At 40.1% G+C, this 20,722-nt stretch overlaps 1 protein-coding gene across 1 annotated transcript in view; it reads left to right on the plus strand.

Moving 5' to 3' along the window:
- Nucleotides 1–16,315, plus strand: part of XKR4 (XK related 4) — a 386,973-nt gene extending 370,658 nt beyond the window's left edge. The window contains exon 3 of the mRNA XM_075549673.1: nucleotides 11,318–16,315. Within this exon, the coding sequence (XP_075405788.1) occupies nucleotides 11,318–12,264 (947 nt within the window). The 3' untranslated portion in view covers nucleotides 12,265–16,315. The remainder of the gene's footprint in view (nucleotides 1–11,317) is intronic.
- Nucleotides 16,316–20,722: the final 4,407 nt, after the last annotated feature.

The following is a 20,722-nucleotide window of genomic DNA, read 5'->3' on the forward strand; positions in this document are numbered from 1 at the left end:
ATTCGACTTTCATTTTCTTTCATTATTACTCAGATCTTTTACCATGTTGTCTAAATATATCATATCATTGTTTATCTTCTGGTACTTCTGGTTTTATTTTGGTTCTGTGTTTTTAGGAAAAGTGAAGTCCTCCCATTGTTATCACAAGGATTCCATATATCTCTTGGAGGGGCCTGGCCACTCTTCTTCTGAATTATATTTGTGGTAATTCTAGAGCCTCTTTTCATAGTACTTTATTGGGTTTAGGTAAGTTTTGGTTGTTTGGCTTTGCTTCTCTTGGTTTGGGGGTTTATTGAGGTTGGTTGCTGTTTCGATAGCATCCTAGTACAATTGTTAGTGCTCTCTGGACTGCTGAGTCCTGTAGAGGTCGTTGGCTCTGTTGAAGGATGTCTAATAGGAGCCAGAAAACAAATGGTAGAGAGATCGAAAAAAAATGGATAGAGATAGGTATGTGTACAAGTCCTTCTAAATACACCAAGAAATTTAGTAAAATAATGGGGAATTTTATTTTAAGAAAGGTAGTAAGAATTAAGAGGTATTGTCAAAATATATTTCATGAGGAAAAAGAGAGAAGTTTATAAAAAGGGTTATATATGAAGGAGAATAATTAAAGAACAAAAGTGGAAAAGAAAGAAAATAGAGAAGGGACGAAGACAAAATAATAAAGAAAAGAACCGGAGTGAAAAAAAAAAAAGATTGGAAATAGTCAGAGAAGGTGGGTGGGGGATGTGGGTTTGGTTTGTGTGTGGATGCAGAGTTGTGTTATGACAGTACAAACATGGACAGGTATGCATCCTCAAGGGAAGAGAAAGAGAAAAAAACCCTTGTCTATTTTTAAAAATCAAAAACCTGGTTTGTATGGGTGTGCCTTGATTGTTGGTGTAGCTGGTTGCATGCCTTTGTCCTTCACCTGGAGCATGCACTACCTGAAGGAGGTGGGATGCACATGATATGGAAGAAGGAGGGGAGAAGGAAATAAGAAAGAAAAATAGTATGTTTTTTATTATAAAAATGCAGTTTTTGATCCTTTGGAAGTCGGTGTGTGCACATGTTCACTTTACTGTGAAGGGTGAGTTGGTGGTGCCACAGGAGAAAAAAAGAAAGGAAGAAAAAAAAGACAAAAACATTGCTTGGAGGGGCTCCCTCGTTGAGCAGTGAGCATGTCTACACCGAGCTCCCCATGCAGCCTGCTATTCATGGAGCGGCCCCAGAAGCTAAAGCGTTAAGTATTGTGACTGTATGGGCAGGGACAGTGAGAAATCCGTTTATTCGGGGAGGGAGAGGACTCCGAGTGATCGGCAATAAAAGGGAGTCAATTATAGTCAGCAGGCATTGATATGAGACTTTGGTGTGCTTTGCTTGTAATACCATGTACCCACCCCGCCCTGCTCCCCATTTACCTAGTGCAGGACCCCCCTTTTGGTGGGATTTCTTGTTTGTTGGTTTTTAGTTTGTTTTAGAAGATCTTCCTGTACTTGTGAGCTGATACCCATATTCCTCTGAATCCTCTCTTCTCCCTTTTTCTCCTTTTCTTTCTTTCTTCCTTTTCTTTATTTCTGTCTTTCGTTCCTTATCCCTCTTTTTATCTTTCACCTTCCGAGTCTCCTCCCCTCACTTCTATCCTTATTTCTTCTTTCCTTCTTTCTCTATGTCCCCCTGTCTCTTTAGGTCCATATTTCTCTCTCTCTTTTTGTGCCAGTCCTTTGCATGTAACAAAACTTTGCTATACCTGGGAACAAAATGGCACACAGACAAAGAGGGATCATCCTCCTACCCCTATAGTTTCACTTTAGTAAGAAACAAATAAACACAAAATGAAACATAAACTGTCAATGTACTCAGGAAGAGGACAGTGGACTTGATACAGTGATTTATTCACAAAGAGAGGGGTTAAAAATAGCTCTATTTCAGAGGGAACCTATTACAAGGGTCTACATATAACCCCCTCCCTGGGGGACAGACAACAGAAAAGTGGGTGAAGGGAGATGTCGGACAGTGTAAGATATGACAAAATAATAATTTATAAATTATCAAGGGTTCATGAGGGAGCAGGGAGGGAGGGGGGAAATGGGGAGCTGATATCAAGGTCTCAAGTAGAAAGCAAATGTTTTGAGAAGGATGATGGCAACAAATGTACTCATGTGCTTGACACAATAGATGAATGTATGGATTGAGATAAGAGTTATACAAGCTCCCAATAAAATTGATTTTTTTAAATAGCTTCCTTCTAACCTAGAGGTTTCAGAGTCACAAAAGAGCCTCTTGGTTTATCGTATTTCCAAGAGATTTATCCATATCTTATACAAACCTCTTATCTATAACTTCCAAGACAAAATATGTTTAAATTGAAATGACAGAACTTTTACCAACAGCCCCATCCACCTTCTTCACCACTATACTCCAAGCCATTATTCTCTATAATCTAAAATGAACTTTCAGAAATTCTCTATATATCTCACTATAAATGTAAAATAGAAGATCATAAGAAAGCAAGCTAACTTGGATGAGATGCAGATGTTCGTGGTAGTGAATCCTTTTAATGGGAACGCGTTGAATGAGAAACCTTGAACACAAATCTGCATTTGAAGCAGAACCAAATTATGCAGAGAAGGAGTTCAGAAGTGATTATAACAGAATAGTCTCAAATAATGTAACTTTCTCCTTTTAACTTTTATTTGAGCTGTAGGCACAATTTGGAACTTAGATTTAGGCAACCAATTTGGTCAAACACTATTTTATTAATGCAGCCATTTTAAAATAAACCAATTTCTGTTGTATTCCATAATAACGGATATAAGGAAACGGATAGATTGTAAATCACAGCAGAGACAAAGAAGAGAAGGGGAGATAGACAAAAGAATAAAAGAAGGCCAGGAGGTAAGGGTATAGAGAGAGGCACCATAAAGGGACAACCCAAAACCCACTACCATGAAGTTGATTCTGATTCATAAAGGCATCCACAAAAGAAAAAAAAATAGAAGAAAATACAAATGTTGCTATTCACTTGTATACATGATATTGTGGTTGTTGGAGGTACTCTTGAGTTGGTTCTGACTCATAAGGACCTTGCAGATAAAAGAAGGAAGCACCAACCAGTCCTGTCTCATCCTCACAGTGGTTGCTATTGTTGAGCCCATCGGTGTAGCTCCTGTGTCGATCTATCTAATCAAGAGCCTCCCTCTTTTTTGCTGTCTCTCCACTTTGCCAAGAATGATGTGCTTTTCTAGGGACTGATCTCTCTTCATAACATGTCCAAAATCCATGAGAGAAAGCCTTGCCATCCTTGCCTCTGAGGAGCATTCTGGCTGTACTTCTTCAAAGACAGGCCCGTTGTTCTTTTGGCAGTCCGTGGTGTTTTCAATGGTCTTCACCAGCACCACATTTCAAATGTACTAATTCTTCTTAGTCATTCTTTATTCGATGTCCAATTTTCACATGCATGCTAGGCAACTGAAAATATTATTCCTTGGGTCAGACACACTGTAGTTTTCAAGGTAACCTCCTTGTTTTCAACTCTAAAAAGGTTATGTGTGTCAGTTTTACCTAATGCAACTCATTATTTTATATCTTGATTGATATTCCCATGAACACTGACTGTAGATTTAAGCAAGATAAAATATCCTTGACAACTTCAGTATTTTCTCTATTTATCATATTATTTATTGGTCCAATTTTCATTTTGAAATGTTATTTCATGGGTGAAATAACATCAGATTCATAACCTTTATCTCATAAAAAATGTCCACAATGACCCATTGTCACAATCTTCCTCTGAGAAACTATTTTTCCTGTATATAGTCGTTCAAATGAACAGATTTGAAGGCCTCGAAGTTTCCCAGTCCTAGTCTCGTAGTGTCACCCTCAGAAGTGTCTCTTGGTTACAAGATTCCTGAGGACTTTTATCCCTCACTAAGGCTATTTAAAAATAGGCTTGTATCTTATCAAGAGAAAGGTTGTGTGTGTGTGTGTGTGTGTGTGTATCTCCCTGTCAAAAGAAAAATCGTATGTTGTGTGTATTACATGCCTGGGATTCTTTTACAAATTAGATAATAAAAGCCCTATGGATCATAACAAATCAATCCAGAACTGATCGTGGGCAAGGCTCAGGAACAGGTAGAATTGCTTCTTTTTACATAGATTGCCATGAGTCCGAGGGAAGTTGAAGGGAAATTACAACTGAAATATATATGAGGAGGCAGCTGACAAGACACATGGGACTACCCTAGTGCCCTGAGCCAGATAAGTCACATGGATGCAACCAGACCTCTGAAATGGAGAAGCCACAGAGAGACCCCTGCCAGCACTGAGATGCTTACAATACCACTGGACCCAAAGACTTTCTACCCACTGGCTTGTGATAATCCTGCATTTGGCTTCATTGCATGTGTTTTTGTGAGTCTGAAGAGGACTTTATAGATTGGTATTGGACATATGGGCTAATATTAGACCTATGGACTTGATCTGGACTGGACTGGGATGTTTTCTCAATGTTCAATTGCTCTTGTATATAAGCCTCTTTATTTTTTTTTATTTTATTAGGGACTCATACAACTCTTATCACAATCCAGACATACATACATCAATTGTATAAAGCACATCTGTACATTCTTTGCCCTCATCATTTTCAAAGCATTTGCTCTCCACTTAAGCCCTTTGCATCAAGTCCTCTTTTTCCCCTCCCTCCCCTCTCCCCCTCCCTCATGAGCCCTTGATAATTTATAAATTATTATTTTGTCATATCTTGCCCTGTCCAGCGTCCCCCTTCACCCCTTTTCTGTAATCCATCCCCCAGGGATGAGGTCACATGTACATCTTTGTAATCGGTTCCCTCTTTCCAACCCACTCACCCTCTACCCTCCCAATATCGCCCCTCACACCCCTGGTCCTGAAGGTATCATCCACCCTGGATTCCCTGTGCCTCCAGCTCCTATCTGCACCAGTGTACAACCTCTGCTCTATCCAGACTTGCAAGGTAGAATTCGGATCATGGTAGTTGGTCAGGAGGAAGCATTTAGGACCTGGAAAAAAGCCGTATTCTTCATCGGTGCTACATCGCACCCTGACTGACTCATCTCCTCCCCTAGACCCCTATGTGAGGGGATCTCCAGTTGCCGACAAATGGGCTTTGGGTCTCCACTCCACACTTCCCCCTTCATTCACTATAATAAGTTTTTTGTTCTTTCTGATGATGCCTTATACCTGATCCCTTCGACACCTTGTGATTGCACAGGCTGGTGTGCACCCGTTTGTCCTCAGCGATCGTATCATGGAGGTGTGCACCCAATGATATGATTTTTTGTTCTTTGATGCCTGATAACTTATCCCTTCAGAACCACGTGATCACACAGGCTGGTGTGTTCTTCCATGTGGGCTTTATTGCTTCTGAGCTAGATGGCCAGTTGTTTATCTTCAAGTCTTTAAGACCCCAGACACTATCTCTTTTGATAGCCAGGCACCATCAGCTTTCTTCACCACATTTTAAGCCTCTTTCTTATACACACACACACACACACACACAAACACACACACACAGAAATATATGAGGAGGCTTCAGAAGGTTTGTGGGGAAATATTTGATTTACAATTCCATTTTCCAGGGACTTTTTAAGTCCCCTCATGTATATGTATGTCATATCCATGTATATCTTCAAAACATTGGACTATACTGTTAGACTGATGCTATTGTCATTGCATCATCTTATTCAAAATCAGGCAGGTAGTTTGGAGTGGTGTGTACTGAGGAAGTAAAGGCTGTTGGACCAGATGTGTCAAATGGGAGGCAGAGACTATACACCAAAATAGCACACATTGTGGCACTTTAGAACAGCTGGGCACGGAACTCTCTTCTTAGAATTGTGCAGCCTACTTGGAAAACCAGGTGCTGCTCCTTCTGAGAAGGGCATTACACTAAGAACTGTGTGTTTTCCAAGACAAAGTAGACACTGTCTGCCAGAACAAGACTATTTTCATGTTTCACACACAACCCTGTAGCTCAGAAAGGCTGGTGTTGACATGCGGTTTTCTGGATGCTGTGCCTGAGAATATTGTTAAAACCATGAGAATGTATGGGCTTACCCAGAGAGAAAGAACAAAGACAGCGTCACAACAAATAACAAGATCTCAAGAATAAGCAGGTAAAAATGGGAATCCAAGAAATCCAGAATAAGAGGAAAGTTGAAAAAGGCACAATCCACTAAATAAAAGAGAGGGGAAATCAAGGAAACAGTGTTTCTTAAGATAGAAAGGACTAGTTACATGCTTGTAAGCTCTGCAGAAGGAGTACTTTGACATGAAGATCTTGAATACATAGAGGATCAAAAGAGTTGAGTGTATCCATGACCAAGAAAGCGAGAAGATTCCTTTTACAGTAGAAAGAGGTCCATTTTCATCTATGACAAGAAGAAAGCAGGAAGAAGAGAGCACAGAACATTTAACCTCTCAAGGAGACACTCGGTTTCTTTTTTCTTTTAATCATTTTATTGGGAGCTCTTAACAGATACCTTAACATTCCATAGTTTAATCACATCAAGCAATGGTGTACAATTGCTACCACAGTCAGTTTCAGAACATTTGCTTTCCTCTTAAACTCCTTGATCTCAGCTCCCCTTTATACTCTCCCTCCCTCACTATACCCCCAGCAACACATATTTTTATCCATTTTTGCCACATTTACACCATCCAATATTTTCATTTACATACAATTCTGTTGTTCACTTCCCGTGAGTGAGGTTATACAGTCATCAGGGCTATCCAAGGCTCCCTCATCCCCCTTTTCCCCTCCTCTCTTCCCATTTGTTCAGGGAACCACTACTCCTGTTACCCTCTCTGAAGGGTTATCTATCTGGGCTTTCATGTATCAAATGATCTTAATTATACAAGTGAACATATGCAAGTCTAATATGATTAATGAGGTAAAACCAAAAAATCCATGATAGTAAGGGGAGGAAATATTTTCTAAATAAACAAAAAAAACACTAGAGGATATTTGTGTGCATCATCAATGCTATTCTGCACCCTGGATTTATCATCCCTTACATGTGGCCCTTCTGAGAGGGGCTGTCCAATTAATTTGCAGGTGGGATTTGAGTTTCCAATACACATTAGTTTGGTTGCTTGGTTTTGAACTTCTGATACCTTTTCCCATTAACTCCTCATGATCACACAGGCTGGAGTGCTTCTTCCATGTAGACTTTGTTACTTCTCTGCTAGATGGGTGCTTGTTTGACTACCAGCCTTTAAGACCTCAGGTACTATATGTTTTGATAGGAGAGAATCAGTTTCTTTTCCATAAAATTAAATATTTTGTTGAGTTAAGTACTGAAATCATATTATCTATTTTAATAAATAGTGTAATCCCACTGAATCTCCCATGACTGTTTTTTATGGTTTTATCTTAATGTTTCCACAAATGATATGCTATTCAATAGTTTGAAAGAAAATACAAACAGATACTCTCTATATTCCTCAAACAAGTGTTCAGTATTTTAATGATGTGGACAAATATTGTTTAACATAATTTATGTTTTTATGTATGAATCTGCCTATGAGGAAACAACAGGCAAACCCCAAAGAAGAGTATACAATACTTGATTCTATATTGGGTCCTGTATCATTCTATCATTGGCTGTCAGAATGTTGATGGAAGACTAGAAAAATATTATATCAAGGTTCAGCCCATTAACATTGAGAACGCCAATGTGTGAATCTATCCTTATTCATGGGAAATATATACAGATGTAGAGAGTTTGCCACTTATTCTCAAACTGTATATAGGCAAACAGAGAGAAGAGAAGTTAAAACAATGATCAGATAAATGAGGCAAACTGACTCTATAGGTAAAATGGTACTTAGATGTTTTGTGAAATATTTTTGTTCTTGAAATTTTTCAAGACATTTGAAATGATTTTTTTAAACCCAGGTATGCTCAGAATTCTGTGTTATGGAACTGTGCTTCTATGTCGTAGAAGCCCAAGGAAATTATATTTAAGGGATACTCGGTACATTCCTTAGAGATTCTGGCGTGGCACACAAAATAACTGGGGTGGGATTGTTTGGTTAGGGGACAGAAGGACTGCCTGCTTCATGGATAGTGTAGGATAGTCCCGTGTAGGATAGTCCCATATTTTCAACTCACATGTATATTTGCTTTATAAATTTAATTGCTAAGGATAACAAGAAGAAAACTATAATGAAATGAACAAAGGATATTCCAATCATTGCAAAAGCTAAACGTTAATAAAGGCATAAAATTTCCTTTGGTAATTTTTTTCATTGTAAGATATATAGAAAGAACTAATAAAATAAGAAACTCATTTTTTATTGCCAGAGTTTTGTCTTAACAAATTTTTATAGCATTAAAGGTAAGCTGAATCACTCTTATAGGACATTCAATAGAAGGGGTAAAATTAGCGGGGCAATAACTTTATGGTGCTGTGTAATTGAAGTTGTCTACTATTTTTTTTCACGGCTTTGAAAAACAGTTTAAAATAGCATCCTCCTACCCGAGCTGATACCGCTGTTCTAATCTGATCAAGTCATATGAGTATTTGTCTCTTTTTCATCAATCTGGACAATGATGCAGAAATTTTTGGAGGAGCGGTATCTGTGAAGATGATGCCTGGCTGGTGTGCTTCTTCCATGTGGGCTTTGTTGCTTCTGAGCTAGATGGCCGCTTGTTTACTTTCAAGCCTTTAAGACCCCAGATGTCATATCTTTTGATAGCCGGGCACCATCAGCTTTCTTCACCAGCCTGTGTGATCAGAAGATGTCAAAGGGATCAGGTATCAGGCATCAAAGAACAAAAAAACAAATCATTGTGAATGAGGGGGAGTGCAGATTGGGGACCCAAGACTCATCTGTAGGCAAGTGAACATCCCCTTACAGAAGGGTGGCGGGGAAGAGACGAGCCAGTCAGGGTGCAGTGTAGCAACGATGAAGCATACCATTTTCCTCTAGTTCCTAAATGCTTCCTCCCCCGCCCCCTCCACTATCATTATCCCAGTTCTACCTCACAAATTCAGCTAGACCAGAGGGTGTACACTGGTACAGATAGGAACTGTAAACACAGGAAATCCAGGCTGGATGATCCCTTCAGGACCAGTGGTGAGAATGGCGATACCTGGAGGACAGAGGGAGGGTGGGTGGGAAATGGGAAATGATTACAGGGATCTACATATAACCTCCTCCCTGGGGATGGACAACAGAAGTGGGTGAAGGGAGATGTCGGGCGGTGTTAAGACAATGAAAAATAATAATTTATAAATTATCAAGGGCCCATGAGGGAGGGGAAGCTAGGAGGGAGGGGAAAATGAGGAGCTGATGCCAGGGCCTTAAGTGGAATGCAAATGTTTTGAGAATGATGAGGGTAACGAATGCACAAATGTGCTTTATACAATTTATGTATGGATGGATTGTGATAAGAGTTGTATGAGCCCCCAATAAAATGATTAATAAAAAAAGATGGTGTCTGTTGAGTGAAAGGGGAAGGGGTCTTCCTGTAAAGAGAGGTAGCCTGAGTACAGCTTTAAAGCCAAAAAAAAAAAAAAAAAAACAGTCCAGAAGAGAATCTCCACATTTGCAAATGCTGCATCTAGGGAGCAAGATCATGAGGGGTTTCTTTGCTACACAAAGGTATTGAAATAAAAATGGCATAAGCTTTTTTTATGTCCTAAGCTTATAATAGTGTTGTTCACATAGACATGATTCCAGCACCTTATTTCCCATCCTCTCTCTGTTATTCTTTCGTTTTTTAAACTTCTTCTCTCTTCTTCTTAAGCTCCTGAATTTGTTTCAAGATTGATGTAACTGTTGTCTTCTACATAGGAATTATATTGTCATAGCTCACTTGTTTAGTGCTCCCAAACTGACATAGAAATATCGCCTATGACTTGTGGTTATGACGGATTTTTGTGCTGGTCGGACAGAAACTGAAGATTCCATGTAAGATGTCCTGACTTCCTGCAGACTTTATTGGGAGTCACTATGAGAAGTGGCTGTTGAAAACTGTCTTCTTTATAATAATCGGTTTTAAAATATCACTCTCCTCAAGGAGGTTGTATGAAAAGTGACCCCTGGAGTGTATGGTGTTTTGTATCAATTATTTTTCCTTGCCCCTCTAGGGTCTTCCTTTTCCTAAATCAATTTTCTAATCATTATGACTTTTCTATATCCGTCTATGAAAGAAAAGCGCCAATTCCGCCATAAGCGCTCGACAGTCATCACAGTTTCTTTGATTCGCAAAGCAAAAGGGGAGACTAGAATATGTCCTAGTTATGAGTAGCGTAGAACTGGACCAAAACACAGAGCGCATTCTCCTCCTTGGTAAGTCTCAGGCGCCCCCTTAAGGAAGCAACTGGAACGTAGATGGACGCTAAGCCTCAGTGACTAAGTGAAGTCCACGCAGGCTCGCTCTTAAAATAGGCCCCATGTGTTCTTAGGTGAGCTTGGACATCTGGTCCAGGGAGACCATATTTCAGTTGCAAAAAGTGAAGGAGAGCAATAAAATTTATATTTTTATTTGGGATTATAGTTTTAGAAGAAATTCTCGCCAATGAGGTTTACACAATACAAAGAAGGGGTGACTGAGAAGTGGTGCCGGTTGTACTTGACCTTTAAGAAAAGGCAAGGTGGATGGCAGTGAGTACACTAGCCCCCAATGGACCAGCAGTAAGGAAGCCTAAGGGACAGGCATCAGCTATAGGGATTGAGTGACACTAGGACAAACCACACACCAAGAACACCGTAAACATTGCAAGCCTGGACTTGTGCGTGAATAAATTAACTTTATTTCTTGCTTAAAAGTAGACAGGTAGACTAGTTAGCCCTTTAAGATACCTGTGGTTATAGACACCTTTTGATCACAGAATCTTAGCGTTAGCAGGGAAGCTTGAAAATTGCCTACTTAATAAATGACAACAATTTAAATGATTATCTATACTCATGCATTTAATAAATGACAAAGGTAGCACAATAACTCTGTTCTGTTACCCAGTCTGCTGATTTTTACCTACAACACAACCCACCTCCTTGTTTATTCACACCAAATACACAAAAGTAACGCCCCACCCATTTCTCTCAATCCCACACTGGCTCCAAGTGACATTTGCTTTAACTTCATGACCTGCCAGGTTGGGACCACAGAGAACAGATATTCATATCCCCATTTGAGTATTTTATTCGGGAATAACTCCAAAACAGTAGCAGTCATCCCAGAGGGCAAAGCTAGCCTGTCCCAAGCCTCCAGCTCCACCTGACGTGCTTTCTAGGGGCACCACGACATCTGACTTTTGACAAACTTTCTCCCTGTTTGTCTTTATAGGTTTCACAGCGGCAGCCTCCCTTGTGTCTTTGGCTTGGGCCTTGGCATCGTACCAGAAGGCCCTCCGGGACTCTCGGGATGACAAGAAGCCCATCAGCTACATGGCAGTCATCATCCAGTTCTGCTGGCACTTCTTCACCATCGCAGCCAGGGTCATCACATTCGCGCTGTTCGCCTCGGTGTTCCAGTTATACTTCGGGATCTTCATCGTCCTGCACTGGTGCATCATGACCTTCTGGATCGTCCACTGTGAGACGGAATTCTGCATCACCAAATGGGAAGAGATTGTGTTCGACATGGTGGTAGGGATCATCTACATCTTCAGTTGGTTCAATGTCAAGGAAGGTCGGACACGCTGCAGGCTCTTCATTTACTACTTTGTGATCCTTCTAGAAAACACAGCCTTGAGTGCCCTCTGGTACCTATACAAGGCTCCTCAGATTGCAGATGCGTTTGCCATCCCGGCACTGTGTGTGGTGTTCAGTAGCTTTTTAACTGGTGTTGTTTTTATGCTGATGTATTATGCCTTCTTTCACCCCAATGGACCCAGATTTGGGCAGTCACCAAGCTGTGCTTGTGAGGACCCAGTAGCTGCCTTCACTCTGCCTTCAGAAGTGGCCACAAGCACTCTACGGTCCATCTCCAACAACCGCAGTGTGTCTAGTGACCGTGAGCAGAAATTCGCAGAACGGGATGGGTGTGCGCCCGTCTTTCAGGTGAGGCCAACTGCCCCATCCACACCATCATCTCGCCCCCCAAGGATTGAAGAATCCGTCATTAAAATTGACCTGTTCAGGAATAGGTACCCAGCATGGGAGAGGCATGTTTTGGACCGAAGTCTGCGAAAGGCCATCTTAGCTTTCGAATGTTCCCCATCTCCTCCAAGGTTGCAGTACAAAGATGATGCCCTTATTCAGGAACGATTGGAGTATGAAACTACTTTATAGAGCCGAAGAACTTTCAGGAGCCACCAAGTCCAATGGAGGATTGACAGCGGGCTGTGGCAATAATGAAACTCCATTGTAGAATCGGGCAGCCAGCTGTGACCTTCTCAGTCCAGCTGACATGGGGACTGTGCTATGAGACACTATGGCTGACTGGCTGCTGCTGCTGGTCTCCTGCGCAAGCAGCAGCTCTAGAACATCAGCGACTCCACCTGACGAAACAACCCAGCGTAGGAATCTTTGTTGCTACCAAACTTCTCTTACAGTCTTTCAGTGCATCTACCAGAGGATCCTTTCATCATGGAAAACGTCCCTCAAATCCATAAGGTGTTTTTTGATGGAGTAAATGGATCTTTACATAAAATATAGATTCAGTCATACACATACACACACCCAATACCAGTCCTCTGTCAAAATAGCCCAAGTGCTTTTCCTTGATGCAAAACTTTGTAACACACACACACGCACACACACACACACACACAGAAATAAAAAAGAGAGAATGAGCGAACATAATCTCTCAAGACTGCAGAAGAAGAAAAAATAGTACTGAAAAGAAAGTCAATCATGACACATTTTCTCATTTGGAAACATTCCATGTGTGGAAAGTGTCCCCCGATGGACATCAAATTCAAGTGTGCTTACACATGCATTCAAATTGATGAAATGGTTAGCTTTCTCTACATTTCAGGATTTGTTTATATTTTATTTTACATTTTCAGCTGGGAACATCCTTTATGACAGAAATCCTATGCAGCACATTTATGGCTCTCAGTAAGACCAAGGAGCTTGCCAACTTAGTGATGTAAATGAAATGATAGCATGACTCAGTATTCAGTTGCAAAAATTTAAGAAAAAATTAGAGAGGAAGTGGGGAAAAGGGCAGGAGGAAAGTCTCATTCTGTGCCTGGGTGGCTGCCACTAGAACGACAGGTACCAGTGGCAACATGGAACAAGCTGGAGCAGGATCCAGTTTGGGACAGTGGATGCCCACCTCTGGGAAATATAGGCAGGCAGCATAAGAAAGCATTACATTGCCATAACTCTCTAGTGCCAAACACTGAGCACCTCACGCTAGACACGGGAGCCTGAAGGACTGAGTCCCACAGAAGCAGGCAAAAGAAAGAGCAATCAAATTCTAGGCTATGGACAGACATTGTTCCCCATGGAAGGTCAACCTGATGTATCGTTTAGAGGCTTTGGTAAACATCTTAGTAAGTGTGAGCGGTCAAATGCAGCGAAATGCGCTATGAAAACACTCTTCTAAACTGTAACTAGCTCAAATTTGTACGTATTTGAATTATTTGTAAAGATGCACTCTTACAAGCTTCTGGGTCTCAAATACCTCCGTACAGCAAGTAAACGTCACCCTGCTTTCTGTTCTGTGTCCTCCTGTCATGGTGCTTTTTGTTGCATTAAAAGTGCCGGTCAAACTTTGATAGTATTTTTTTATAGTTGGTGCAGAGTGGAATAACTCATGGATTATTTCAATATTTTTGTAATAAAAAATATAGGGTATACATATAGGTATCATCACTTTTTTTATAGACCTGGGATTGTTTCGGCATCATACTTTCAGCATCATAATTACTTGGTATATCACAGGCTGGTACATAAATCCATCTGCTTGCCTCTTCAGATTAAAGGCACTTGTCTCTTGCAAGATCACTTGACTTTGCCACGTCGGTGCCCCCAGGAACCTGGCCAGGGGTGCTATCAGCTATCAGGTGAAGAGAGAATCTGATTAACTAGAAAGGGCTTGTTGAGACTGGCCAATGTTTCCCAGGAAATCAAAGATGTAAACGCTTACGTCCATCTGTCCATCATTACCAGCCTGACCACAGTGAAAGATGTCTTAAATTGCCTTCCCTGGTTTTGTTTTTACACAACTGGTAAATCAAATGTTAGTCACAACACCAAAAAGATAGCGGGGTAGGGGGAGAATCAATTTAATTTATTCATTCAGTTATTTGGACCGATTCATTCATTTCATATTGTCAGGTTCTGTTGCCACCAACTGTAACTGGTGCATAACACAGAAACTGCCCCGTGTTGATATTTGCAAAAAGGAATAGAGTGCTCAACTTTTAAGACTTCTTTTGGTACAAATCTTTGGAACAATTTTTTCTAATTAACAATTTCTGATCAGTAGATGTACTTTCATAGTACTCCATGACTTGATCCTCCAAGCAAGACTTCTACTCCAAAAATAATATTTGGGTTGTATATGGGAAGAAGCAGCAGCCCCAGTAAAGCCCCAAGAATACACCCTTCTTTTCAGTACCTGGTGAAAGCATTCCACTCCCATTTTAGAAGGAAAAAACAGCAGTATTTTGGCAAATTCTTTAATCTCATGCAGGGCCACACTATCTAGCTTCATTATTTCCAAGAAAGCTTTTATGTGATGATCTTTGGAAACGGAATTGTCCAGTGGAACTATTCCTTTGATTCCATGAGTAGATAACAGATTACAGTAGACGTGTCTATCAACACAAGAGCCAACAAGCCAGTCTCTCCAATCATGTAAGTTCTACATTATTTCTCTACTTATGTACGTTAAAAGTCAAAACAGACACTCTGTTGTCCGGAAGGTGTTAGAATGTTTTAGCAACTTCCCCAATACTCTAAATACTCTGTTATCAAACCTACTTCAAAGATACGATGTTTTAGTCAAATGACATCTCCATATTATAAAACACAAACTTTCAAAAGTTTGAAAACAAGATCTTTATTTAAGAAAAATGATCAACAACATGTGTATGTATTCTTGAATGGAAAGCAAATTTGCTGTGTAAACTTTTACTCATATCACAATAAGCAGTTTTTAAAAGTGAAACATATCACGATTAAATCTTGTCGGGCTCAGAAAGCACTCTGCTACCGTTATGGGAATAACAACTTTTAGCGGTTTCGAGATGTACAGATAACAGAGAGTTTAAAGTATTGGAGTTTAAAGACGTGTTGTCCATGTACAAAGACAAAATTTAAGTTTTTAATTTATATTTTAATTCTTAAGGTTGCATTTTCAATCTGCCATTAGCCCCTCCATAGAGGGTAACTGGAGAATCCAAAAGAGATGAGCTATTTTAGCCTACAAGTTAGAAACCATGTTTTCTCTATTGTGGACTCAGATTTGCTATGCTTAAACCCACTCTGAATCTTCTATTGGAGGAATTAGCCTGTTAGTACTTGATTTTTGCATAGGATCATGAAAATTTCTAAAGGAAAAACAATTTTTTTCTTTTTATGGTCAGCCTGACATTTCCAAATGAAACCATATTTAGAGATGATATATAAGACTATGTATATACAAAGAGGACTCAAAAAGTTTGTGAGAAAAATCCATTCTTTTACTTTTCTATGAACTTTTTGAAGTCCTCTTATTTTAGATATAAGTATTTCTTGTATGGAACAAAAAAATCCTCATGTCAGTCTAAGTGGGGTTCCCTCCCTCTCCCCTCCTCACCCCCACCTCCTGGGCAAAGACTTTGCCCTATCAATCTTCTGCTAGTGTTTGCATGACCCTGCTTATGGCCTGGTGGCTTGGTGGGTAACGCCTTGGGCAGCCAGCTAGAGATCTACAGTTCAGACCACCAGTCGCACCTCAATAAAGATGAGGTTTTCTGCTCCTGTAAAGACTTACAGCCTCAGAAACCCACAGGGGTCATTTAAATCTGTCATATAGGGTCACTTTGAATTGGAATCAACTCAATGGAAGTGAATTTGTTTCCCCGCTCCACTCCACTCCCACTATCTGGACCCTCAGTTATTATTCATTTATGATAATTCTGTCAATCTACAAAATTAGAATGGTGATCTTAAATGGTATGCAAACAATATGTAATTCAAGTATGAATACAAAGGTATTTTGTATACCTGAATACAAAAGCATAATGAAAGTGTTTCTGGTTAAAATGGTCATGTTCTATAGGCACCACCTGTAATGAGTATAACGTGTTTACCAGATATTTCACAATGCCCAGTTTATTTTGTTCTATGGATAAATGAAGTGATAGCACTAATTAATTAAAATTACATGGGAATAATTGAAATCTCAATGACTCTTTATTTTAAAAGCTGTGTGTATGTACGTGTAAATATCTAATCAGACTTTCCAACTAAAGTAACATAAGCAAAAGGGATAAAAATGTAAAACTGCTCTTTATTTGATATATCACTACTACTGACAAATAAAATATTACATTATAAGCTTTCTCCTTCTCCATTTCAACTACATTCCAGCTTACATTTCCTGTCTCTAAATCAAATTCTTTGGAAATATGAGTTGGAAAGGCTTAGATATTTGGGTCTTCTTTGTTTGAATAAGAATCCCTGGTAGCTCAGAGGTTACAAGCTTACCTGCAACCCAAAAGGTTGGTGGTTCAAACCTACCAACTACTCCCCCAGAGAAAGATGTGACAGGCTGCTGTCATGTAGATTACAGCCTCAGGAACCTTATGGGGTCGTGCAGCTCTGCCCTGCAGGGTCACTAAGAGTCAGAATCCTCAGCAAGGGGTTTGGTAGGTTTGCTTGACTAAACTCTATCACTCCTTAATGATCTCATTTGTTAAACAGCTGCGTAATATAGTTTTAAGTCATTTCAAAGTTTCTTTTTCTGAACAGATTGAATTGAGCAAAGAAAATTTTCTGGAGTCTTAACCAGGAATGTGTGAGGTCACACATTTGCTTTTAAAGGTACCAAACGCCACCGAGTGGAAACATTCTGACACAATGTTTAGGCAAGAATGGAGGTATATTTTTTTTCCCTTGTGAACCATTTTCTAGAGGAAATATCTGATCCCCTTGTGTTCTACACACACATTTACTATTAGCCATTACTGGTTCTATATGAAGCTTGGACCAGTTCCTGCATTTGTGTATTTCAAAGGAGAAATTCTTTAAGCTTTTTAAAATATAAATAAATAACCCGGAGTATCTGTCTCAGCACCCAGGGCTGCTGAATGAGGTCCATGGGTGAGAACCGTTGCTGAAGATGCATTTCTGGAATTCCCATAGCAGATGCAAACCAGCTCGGGCTCAATTCTCTGCAGCAATTCAAAGTCATGTTGAAAACCCATCAGGCCTCTTGCTCCTCCCTCCTGGCTTTTCCTCCCCAGCAGCACAAGCATTTCAAAACGGCTAGCCTGGGCCACTCCATCCGTTACCAGCCCCTACCTCAACTCTTGGCTTTTATCCCAACTTATTTCAGACCACTAGCCTAATTTAGCATGTGTGTTGCTTCTGATACCTGCACAGAGTTTCTAAGAGCAGAGTTGGCTGCGGGGGAAACGCCCAGCTGGCTCTATCCACGTATGTCCTGTGCAGTTGCCACTCTGAAAATGGCACATGCGAAGACTCGAGCTGTGTCTGTGATTAACTGCCTCGGCGGTATAATTACTTATTCGGAAGTAAAATGCTGTGGAACGTGGGTGTAATTGTATAAAAACACAGCGAGCCATTTAATTTCCCTAATTGTAGCAATTAGGGTAGCTAGGACGCAGCCTGTTCTCCTAGGGGAATGGCCAAAAGAATACACTGCCCTCAGAAATGAGGGCTCCCAAAGCTCTCTCCAGACGCTCAAAGCCTGATTTTGAAGTGTCCCTACTACTGACGACCCATCCTCGCCTTTTCTCCACGTTTCACTAGGAACAAAAGGAGAATCGTCTGACTACCAACTGTAACAGAGCGCTGAAATGTAATACTTCAGCCAGCCGCTCGTGGTGTTTACTCTGCCCAGTCAGAAAGGCGTATTGGTGTAGAGGGTTAAGCTTTGAGCTGTTGGCCACAGGTAGGTGATTCAGCTCCCAGAAGGATGAGGCTGTCTGCTTCCTAGCGATGTGCAGTATCGGAAACCCCAGGGAGCGGGGCTCCTCTGTTGTATCGGGAGACACAGAGTTGGAAGGGACTCGATAGCGAGGAATAATTTCACATCCTTAAAAGAGTTTGCAAAAAGCTTTTCATAATTTACTGGCATTGCCTAGGTATGTTAAGATAGCCTAAATCATTAGCAAACCGGCTCTGAGTGAAATCGTTCCCCCCTTAGTTTGTTTGACAGTTCCGTCTCCCTTAGGAAGAGCAGCTTGCCGTGACTGAGAATTTATCATGTGCCGTGTGCTATGCCAAAGGAGTTTGTCTAGATCTGATTTGGTCCTCACAACCATTATGAGTTTAGTGCCATTTACATAGGACAAAACTTAAACTCAGAGATGTCAAACAACTTGCTAACATATCACAGCAGAGGAGCTGAAAGGTGAACATAACTTTTGACAATGCACCTTCTAGAAGGCAAAGGAATATTTTCCCATCAGAATCTATTTCTGATTTGGCAGGGCCTTAGGGGAAAGAGAATCATCATACCTAAATTAAATTTTTCAAAGAATATTTACAAAGTCTAAGGTGTCTTTCAAAATTAAATGTGAAAAATAAAAAGTCAGCGATGAGAAACAGAAATATTTGGCAACTGTAACTGAATTTAGCTCTTGAATTCATAGCCAGCAGGTAAATGCTACCCTTTCATTACAGAGAGCTGACCCTTCGATTGTCCTCTTCTGCATCAACTTAGTGGCAACAATAAATTAATCTGAAGGTTCTGCCATTGTATTCCATAGAGAAAGACTTTATGTACCTAATACTAGGGATTTTTAATCAATGAAACAAAGTGATAAGATAACCTGTATATTTTCATAATATACAATAGCAAAGTAATGATATAAAGGTAAATAATAATTGATAGCCTATAAAAAGAGAAGTAATTTTATCATCGGTTTTCATACCTCTCTAACAAGTGATGGCTAATGTACTGGTGGCTTGTGTGTTGCTGTGATGCTGAAGAGTGTGCCACTGGTATTTCAAATGCCCGGGGGTCACACAGAGGGGGCACGTGTCAGCAGAGCTTCCTAATTATGAAGAGACTGTGGAGGAAGAATAGGATGTCCCTTCAGAGAAACCAGCCTCTGAAAACTCTATGGATAGTATTGAAACACTGTCTGTGACTGAAACCCTAATAAACAGAAGCAGAACATTATCAGATAGCTTTGAGAAGATGAGACCCTGGGCACTCAAGATATGACTGAGAGAGGCACTCAAGATATGACTGAGAGAGAGCTATTTTCTCAAAGTTGACAACGATAATGACTGAGATGGAGTAAAGCCTTCAGGACCTTCATCTTCAGATGGGGCACAAATTAAAATATCAAATAATAATTGGAATGTGGAATATACAAAGTATTAACCTAGGAAAATTGGAAGTCGCTAAAATGGAACACGTATACTTATACTGGGCATCGGTGAACAGAAATGGATGGCTAATGGCTATTTTGAATAAGAAAATTATACAGTTTTACAATGCCTGGAATGACACAATCAAGAGGAATGCTGTTGCAGTCATTGTCTAAAAGGACTTTTCAAGACATACCGTGAAGAAAACTGCTCTCTGCCACAGATAGCGTCTGTCCAAATACAAGGAAATCCAATCACTACCACTATTATGCACATTTATGCACAACCACTAAAGACAGCGCAGCAGAAATTGAAGAGTTCTGTCATCTTTCTGAAGCTGAACAGACAGGCCATCAGGATGCCTTGATAATTATTGGCAATTAGATTGTAAAAGTTGGAAACAGGAGGGAACAATAGTTGGAAATTATGGTTACAGTGGTAGAACTGAAGCGAACGATCATACGATAGAATTTTGCAAGACCAACAACTATTTCATAGAAAATACCTTTTTAACAACACAAAAGGTGAATATACATGTGGACTTCTCCAAATGGAATGCATAGAAATAAATTTACTTCATCTGTGGGAAGAGACAGCAGAGAAGCTCAGTGTCATCAACTAAAACCAGGCCAGAGGCCGAGTGTGAAACAAACCATCAATTGCTCATATGTCGGTTCAGGTTGAAGCTGAAGAAAATTAAAACAAATCCACAAGACCTCCCAAAAAAGACCTCGAGGATATTCCACCAAGGTTCAGGAACATCTCAAGAACATATTTGATGCATTAAACACTAATAATAGAAGACATAATGCGCTTTGAAGAACATCACACCTGAAAACGGCAAAAGTCACTAAAAAGACAGGATAGAATGAAAAAATCAAAATGGACGTCAGAAGAGAGTCTGGAACTTGTTCTTAATCATAGAGCCATTAAGGCAAATGAAAGAAATGATGAAGTCAGGAAGCTAGATAGAACATTTCAAATGGCAGCTCGAGAAGACAAAGTAAAATATTATAACAATATTTGCGGAGATATTAGAGTTGGAAAACTAAAAAAAGGAAGATCACATTCAGCATATCTTAAACTACAAGAACTCAAGAAAAATTCAAGCCTCAAGTTGCAACATTGAAGATTCTGTGAGCAAAATATCAAACGATACTGGAAGCATCCAAAAAAGATGGAAAGAATACAGAGTCAAAGAAGTAGTCGGCATTCAGCCATTTCAAGGAAAGGTGTGACTTAG

This window comes from Tenrec ecaudatus, chromosome 5 (assembly GCF_050624435.1).
Source record: "Tenrec ecaudatus isolate mTenEca1 chromosome 5, mTenEca1.hap1, whole genome shotgun sequence".
In the NCBI taxonomy this organism is placed as follows: Eukaryota; Metazoa; Chordata; class Mammalia; order Afrosoricida; family Tenrecidae; genus Tenrec; species Tenrec ecaudatus.